The sequence below is a fragment of the Myripristis murdjan genome, chromosome 7 (assembly GCF_902150065.1).
Source record: "Myripristis murdjan chromosome 7, fMyrMur1.1, whole genome shotgun sequence".
NCBI lineage: Eukaryota > Metazoa > Chordata > Actinopteri > Holocentriformes > Holocentridae > Myripristis > Myripristis murdjan.
Window position 1 is genome coordinate 2,427,324 of NC_043986.1, and position 8,251 is coordinate 2,435,574.

Genomic DNA, 8,251 nt, shown 5'->3' on the forward strand with positions numbered 1-8,251 from the left:
ATTTACCTCTGAAATAAAGACGACAGTTTTCACAGACATCTGTTTTCAATATACCGTTGCAAAAAAACTGACAAATTAATTAAATAAATGGCCTAGGAAACTCATAAAGACTAAGCAAATTAATAACAATTAATAGGCTAATTAATAACTGATAACATTAACACATTAACAACAAGAACAAAGTTATAGCCAACACATTGTAGTGGAAAATCTTACAGATACTGTCCGTGGTGCTGAATCCGCCCCAGCAGGTACTGTCCATGGTGCTGAATCTGCCTCAGCGGGTACTGTCCGTGGTGCTGAATCTGCCTCAGCGGGTACTGTCCGTCATGCTGAATCCCCCTCAGCGGGTACTGTCCGTGGTGCTGAATCTGCCTCAGCGGGTACTGTCCGTCATGCTGAATCCGCCTCAGCGGGTACTGTCCGTGGTGCTGAATCTGCCTCAGCGGGTACTGTCCGTGGTGCTGAATCCGCCTCAGCAGGTACTGTCCGTCATGCTGAATCTGCCTCAGCGGGTACTGTCCGTGGTGCTGAATCTGCCTCAGCGGGTACTGTCCGTCATGCTGAATCTGCCTCAGCGGGTACTGTCCGTGGTGCTGAATCTGCCTCAGCGGGTACTGTCCGTGGTGCTGAATCTGCCTCAGCAGGTACTGTCCGTGGTGCTGAATCTGCTGAGGCATTTCATTCTCTTTATTATAGAAATTAAAGCTCCATAAAATTCACGGAGGATCTTGTTCAGCTCTTCTTTCCTTACAGGTGATGAAATGAGCTGTTTGCCAGGTGTTTGTCAGGTAGTCTTGTAGACATTTGACGGCCCAAGACGTTGACTGGGCCTTACCGGCTTCATTTCCTGACCTCTCCAGCTGATCCAGCTCTTCACTCGTCACTCTCGTGTATCTCTCCTTTTTCTCTTCTGTCTTGTCTTCCTCGTTCAGCCATTTATCCAAACTTAGGTTGCCAAATAAATCAAAATTGACAAATCGGTTCATTATGCAGGCTAAAAAAGTTGACAGCGGCTTTTGATGCAGGTTTCAGTGAAACGTTTCGTGTTGCCATGGAAACCACACAGAATCGGGCAATAAGATATAGGCAGAGTAATATTTTCAGTGATGAGGTTTTTTTCATTTGAACACGGCTAGTCGTGCCGTCATGCTCATTTGAGCCCATTCTAAATGCCTGATTGACCAATCAGATTGCTCGGTTGGATCTACGTGTTGTATAATAGATACTGCGCTATGTGTGGCAAAACAGGTGGTTGGAAGAAATATGTAATAAGGCTGAATTTAAATGTGCTCAACAACGCCACCTGGGGGAATTTCACCCCCAGGAACTTAATTAACAGGTTCGCACCCAGACCAGACGTGAAATCAGTATAAAAATATAGATTTATTTTCACAAGGTTAAAACAAGGTGGAATACAAACAGTGACAAAGATCTTTTCAAGTACTACAATACGGCCAATACAAAAATCTCACTTAGGGTCACCAGTACCAGTATGCTTAGGAAATCAAAGCAATTACAATAAAGAAAAACTCAAAACAACCAAAGGAATAAACAATGAATTAAACACACTTAAACCTCACACAAACCAAGCATAAGCACACAAAAACATTAAGAAAGAAAACAAAAAAATAAAGCAGAGCAAATCGTAATAAACTCAAAACACAATATTCATAACAAACAATATACAACACAAAGTAAATAAATCAAATAAATCAGGGCTTACTGGGACTAACCAGAAGTGAGCCAATTGCAGTTCGTCCCCGCGTACAATGGTGCGGGGATCAGCCAATCACAGCACGGCACTTATAGTAGTCACTGGCGATAACAGACGGGGTAAAACAAACAGTGGCGTAATTGAGGCCACAGTGGGAGCCAACAATATATGTGCGGCTGTGCAAAGCAGTGTAATGCAACTCCACATAGCACAAAAACAGCGGCTGCAAGCAGTAGCTACATGGCAGCCTGCAAGACAATAGATGAAATAATAGACAAGGCAGCATACACAGCAATACAAGACAAGACCAGACAAGACAGCAGTAGAGTCCCGGTGCACCAGGGCGTTGACCGCCGGAGAGTGGAGCACCGCAGCGCACAGCCAGGCCAAAGCTTGCCTGCGAAACGCGCACACAAAACAATTACAATCGTTGTGTTAAAATGTGAATGAAGAGGCGTAAACTGGCTACAGGCCACCTACCACGGAGCACAGGCGCCGCTTCCCCGCCAGAAAGGATAGGGAAAGCAACAGGCCGCAATTAAACGCTGCGGAAGAGAGTGGACCACAGCATAGACAACTCTGATCCCACACATCCACAGCCAGCAGACAGCCCAACTGCAAGCACAACGTAAAGCAGGTGTAAGGCCCAGACACCATAAAAAACACCCCGAACACCACAAAACGAAAAAGGACTTACAATTGCTGAGGTGGAGAGAACCTGGCGAAGTCAGCAATGCCAACCGCCACAGTTCAAACCACGCGCCGCGCCGCGCGTCGGCCCAAGGGAGGCGAGGTAGCACACTGAACAGACACACCTGAGCAGCTATATTACTTGCGGCTCCGCCCCACAATCAGTGCCGTGCAATGACCCACACCTGGTGTGGAATGAGCGAGGGGGAGGGAGAAGGGGAGGAAAAGACCATCCTGCCACATTCGCAATCTCAGTTCTGCTGCGTTACTTGACCCTTGTCCATGCCAAGGACCCCACCTCATGTTACTGTCTGTCTGTCTCTGTCTGTCTGTCTATCTATCTATCTATCTATCTATCTGTCTGTCTCTGTCTCTCTGTCTGTCTGTACAGACAGACAGACAGGTTCCAGCTAAAAGTCCGGCAGCAGAGTTTCTGAGTTACCTGAAGTTTGTCAATGGACTGTTTTAGAAAGCAGAGCATTACAGTAGTCTAGTTTGTCTGAGATACATGCAGGAACTAGTTTTCTTGGGACAGCAACAGCCGCACCTCAGCAATACTCCTTCAATAAAAGAAAGAAAGCTGCTTTGGTCAGCTTCTTTATGTGGGATTTAAAATTCAAGTCTGAAGGCTCATGACCTCTGATCTCACCTGTGGGGCTGAGCTGCAAGTTTGAAGATGCAGAGCCAAAAGAAAGAGCTGTCGGACGGCGAGGTAAAGCCGTGAAAATATTCTAAATGTAGCATACAGGTGAAACTTTTTTGTTTTTAAAGTGGCTAAAATATTTTTTACTTCTGCCCACATCCACAGCAGCACATTGCCAGACTTCCAGTCCAGGTTCTCCAAACTGGGGCGTGCCGACCGCCATTTTCTGCTGGTATTTTAATAAACCGACTATGGACAAGTGCCACATACAACCCCACTTCAACAAATCTAAATGAACTTTTTTAAGTAATATGGCCGCTGTAGCATGAATACGTTTTAAGAGTGTGAACATTCTGAAACCGAATATTCTAACTATGGTTATTATAATAATATTTTTAAATTTTTTGTTTAATATGTGTACGTCTGCATCTGTAAAGACTTAGGTGTTTGAATTTCTTTGTGTTAATGTGTTAAAAGTTTGTGTTTTTCACCAAATATCCCATTCCCCTCCTTTGTTTAAACTCACCTTTAGTTTTACTCTCAGAGTGTGAGTCATTTCATTTTGCAGTGAAATAGACTTACAAGTGAAACTAAAAGAGAGATGATCACGGAATGTTACCATACAAGAAACTGGGGGAATATCTTTTAAATCACGAGGCTTATCACCGCAGTGTGAGAGGGCAGATAAAAACATGATCAAAACTTTGTTTCCACCACACCCTGCACTCTCTCCCGGCTCAACAGCAGCACAGGTTGGTTTTTTCTCAGTTTGTTCTCCTCAGGTTTTGTAGTAAAACACAGACAGACGTACTGTTGTTTCTATTGTTAGAATTCAGTGTTTTGTCTTTATATTAATGCAGTGATTAATACCTTCAGTCACTGAGGAAATGGGGTCATTTCAAACATGAAGAGACACCTGGACACAGCAGATCATTTCTTTAAACTGCTTCTTTGATTTTCATTTTCAGTGTCGGTGGTGATTTGAAAACTGGTATGGATTTCATACGTAGAGGTAAGAGAAACTTTTTTTTGTCAGACTTCAATTCATTTAAATCAGTGACTTTTATTAACTTGGCTTTAAGAGTTTATTTGAATTTCTAAATATTTTTACTCCTATTTCTCACAGAAGGAAACCAAAATTATAATGTTGGATTTAACTAAAGAAACATTTTCATGTTATAATATATATATTCACTTTCTCCAGTGATAATGCACAAAGCCATGATCCTCTCCACTCATTTTGAGGTTAATACAACATAATACCACTTGAAATATTCAGCTTTTTCAATCAAGTTATTAAGTCTCAGAGTTATGTTTACAGTTTGATTTTAGGCAATGAATAAATTGTTCCTTAAGCTGTGATATCTAAGTTTTACATGTGTTATTTTCTAGCAATCGTATGTTGTTGTGCTAAACCTTCAACCCCCTCACGAACCCCCTCACCATCCCAACCACGAACCCCCAGAGGTGCAGCTTGTGAACAGGCAAGGCAGACAACTGCTTGGGGCCCTGAGCCGATAGGGGCTGTTTTTACTGAAATACACTGGTTGGAAGTGCAACCTGGGAATTTTTGCTTAGGGCCCCAACAGACTCAAGAATTGCCTCTGCGAACCCCACCACCAACCCTACCACCACCACCTCCTAGTAAGACACAACATTTTAAAATTCAATGTTGATTAACTGATCACTCAGAGAATGACAAGTGCCTGCATGGTGTTTCTGTGAAACACTGCTGACGTCTTAACCAACATGTGCAATTTGTTTCTCAGCTTTTAGTGAGCCATGGAGGGAAATACCATGGGGGTAAGTACAGAACTGCTGTCTGTGTGGTGCCATGGGCGCTCTTAATGTTGTTTCCTCTTCAAAAAGGTTCCGGATTGTTTGTTCGTCTGTCCGCATGTATGTCCCATTCTCATGAACACGGTATCTCAGGAATGCCTTGTGGGAATATTTTCATGAACTGATTAAGATTCACTCAAATGTTAAATAGGATAAAATGATGACATTTTATATCCAAAAGAGCGAATGTCACCTTCACTGTGACATCACAGTGGTTTGCAAAAACATTATTCAACACCATGACTCAGGTGGCTTAAATAAACTGTAAATAAACATAAAAAAAACACATTGTAGCATAATGACTCATTTTTAACCTAATTATTTTATACTGACATGATGGTCAATATTTACCCCTGGCCTGCAGCGATACTCACTCTTACTCCATCAGGTCCCTTCTGGCCCCTGAAAATGACCCTTCTGCTTATTAAAGTAACATCAGCGACTGTCTGACCAGTTTGGATCAGACAAGAGCATATCAACCAACCCAGCAGAAGACTACAGTCCTCTGTCCTCCTCTGTAAAAATAGCCTCTAAGTGAAGACAGCATGTTTAACACTGGGAATCATTCACTGGAATCATACATGTCAATATAATAACTTCCATTTTGCCAAAAAAATTATTCTTCAAAGTCAAATCTAATCTAAGCTGATATGATCTGAAGTCTTTTCTTTGTTGAACAGAGACAAAGACAGAGAGCTACAGTATGTGAAGAATTACAAACCCAAAAAAGACGATGTCCAGCATCTGAGAGTCCTGGTTCATGGTCCAGTTGGAGCTGGAAAATCCAGTTTCATCGACTCTGTCGACAGTGTCCTACGAGGAAGAATCGCAGGCAGAGCTTTGGCCGAGGCAGAAGTCACTACAAGTTTCACCAAGCAGGTATGAATGCCTTTTATTTTACAAATAAAGATAGCTACCAAGTATGGCTACAGTGCATCACCCAACTGCAGCAGAACCTTGACCCAGAACCCCTCAGGACTAAAGATGTTTTCAATAGCTGAATCTTCAGATAATTGAAATATGCAAAAAATACACCAGACCATTTGGAGGAAAAACATCTAATTCATGAAATAGACTATCAACGTGTTTGCAAAAACTTTTGTGTTAGAAATAAAATTTAAAACAGAGGACAAACATTTAGGGCTAATAGTAAGATTACAGTTGTTTATGAGCTCTGTGTGACGATAAGACACATACACACACACACACACACACACACACACACACACACACACACAACAACAACAACAAAAGTAACCACTGAATAACTGAACAATTTGCTGGAGGACAAAACTGTAACAACACAATCAGATCAGCAGGATGCTGTGCTGAAGGCTACAGCAGAGTAGGGCACAGCTTGGAGTGGGAAGGAGAAAAAAACATTGGAAATGGTCATTGCAGTTGACCAGTCATTCTGTGACACTGGGGGTTAGATAATCAAGGACGTACTGTAGTTGCAGTATTACAGCAGGGGACATTTTGGAAATTAAAAATAAGTCTAAGCCCACCACACCATAGAATTATCATAACAGCAGCACTGTCATCTCTGTGCTTTATAGTACAAAACCTACAAAATCCCAAAAGGACAGCCTGGAGAATTTTACCCTTTTGTCTTCAGTGACACTATGGGTCTTGAGATGAAGGGGGACAGAGGAGTCCATGCAGAAGACATCAAACTTGCCTTGAAGGGACGTGTGAAAGACGGTTACAGGGTAAAATTAACACATCACAGCTTTGGGATGAAAGCCTCTTTGCTGACAAAACTATTTAATGAAAATTTTGTTTACATCATCACGTAAATGGATTTTGCATTGTTTTCTAGTTCAATCCTGCATCTAAACTGTCAGATGACAGTAAGTATTACAATGCAGAACCAACTAAGAATGACAAAGTTCATGTTCTGGTGTGTGTTGTACCTGCTGACAACATACTTCTACTGACTAAAGACGATATGAGGAAGATAAAGGACATCAGAGAGACGGCCAGTGAGCTGGGTAAGAGCAAACATCAGGATGTTCATTAGTTTGTGTGTAAAGCTGTGGTGCCACATTGAGATTAGTCAGTGTTACCTTGAAAACTGTATTCTTAAAGGACTGAACAGTTTCCTGTTGTGTATCTGCAGGAATTCCCCAGCTGGCTGTCCTCACCAGAATTGATTTAGCCTGCCAAGAGATCCAGAAAGATCTGAAGAATGTCTATAAGAGCAAGAACCTGAAGAAGACAGTGAGTTTCTACTAGTAATTTTATGATAGATGGTATAGAGATTTTATAATTTTATTCACTGCTCAAAAAAATTAAGGGAACACTTAAATCACACATCAGAGCTCTATGAATGAATCATTCAAGCTGTTCCTTTTGTTACTTTAAACTTAGATGGAGCAGTTCAGTCAGTTGGCTGGAATTCCAATGAACTGCATCTTTCCTGTGAAGAACTACGATGAAGAAATCAACATAAAGGATGATGTTGATTCTCTGATTCTGAGCGTCCTGAGACGGATCATCAGCTCTGGAGAAGACTTCATCAACGACATGGAAACCAAAGGCACTTTCATTTGGCTTTCAGAGATGTGCGTGGTATTGTAGAAATGACATAATCCTGCTGACATGAATGAATGGATTTCCTAACAAAATGAACTCAAAATGCTTTTGTAACAAGATTCTACATGTTGAAGGTACAATTATTTTTTGCTCTTCTGCGTTTTTATTGACTATAGTGACTGTAGCACCTTTGTCATGTGTTTCATGAGATTCTTTTTGTGAAATTATGTGAAAACTTTCTTTTTGGCTAATCTTGCAATAGCAGGTAAACTGAGAAAAGCTACCTGCCAGAAATATTTGTTACCTATCATAAAACTGCTTTATGTCTTATTTACAGGCTGTGCTTTGAGCTTCATGTTTTATTTGGGATGTCAGTGCTTCTCTTCTACCAAGAACACTGATCTCTGTGACTTTTCTCTTCAGCTTCATGTTTTCTTGTTGGAGGCTTAAGGCTGGAAATATGTCACCATATCTCTAACAACATGTAAAGCAGACGTTTCTTAAAGCAAAAACACAGACATGTAGAAAGCGCCAGATAGTAGTAAGCAGTTTTGAGTTGATTGGCTGATGTCTCGATAGGTACGGTGGACAGTGAGGGTCACATCAGAACAAGAGAGGCACAGGGATTAAGAAAAAAACGTTTATTTGCCGAAAACAATTTTTTTAAAAGGTGCAACAATTTCTGTGCTCAGTGCTCCTGGCGGGCTGAAGGGGACACACAGCTGGGACGCAGCGGGGAGTTATTTTTGAACAGGGGCGTCAGACATCAGACTGGGGGGAGAGAGGGCTGCACGTCAACAAGGTGACACCCAAAATCCAAACCT

At 41.8% G+C, this 8,251-nt stretch overlaps 1 protein-coding gene across 1 annotated transcript; it reads left to right on the top strand.

Annotated features, from left to right (window-relative positions):
* Window positions 1-3,083: 3,083 nt before the first annotated feature.
* Window positions 3,084-7,472, top strand: LOC115362175 (interferon-induced protein 44-like). Its single transcript, XM_030056006.1, has 7 exons — window positions 3,084-3,119; window positions 4,443-4,534; window positions 5,570-5,768; window positions 6,449-6,601; window positions 6,712-6,883; window positions 7,012-7,112; window positions 7,263-7,472. The coding sequence occupies exons 1-7, from the start codon at window positions 3,084-3,086 to the stop codon at window positions 7,470-7,472; spliced, it is 963 nt and encodes a 320-aa protein (XP_029911866.1).
* The last annotated feature ends 779 nt before the right edge of the window (window positions 7,473-8,251 follow it).

Coding starts and splice junctions, on each gene's coding strand:
- LOC115362175 (XM_030056006.1), top strand. CDS start 3,084: ATGCAGAGCCAAAAGAAAGAGCTGTCGGACGGCGAG. Junction 6,602..6,711: donor GTGTGAAAGACGGTTACAGG/GTAAAATTAACA, acceptor ATTGTTTTCTAG/TTCAATCCTGCATCTAAACT. Junction 6,884..7,011: donor AGAGACGGCCAGTGAGCTGG/GTAAGAGCAAAC, acceptor GTGTATCTGCAG/GAATTCCCCAGCTGGCTGTC.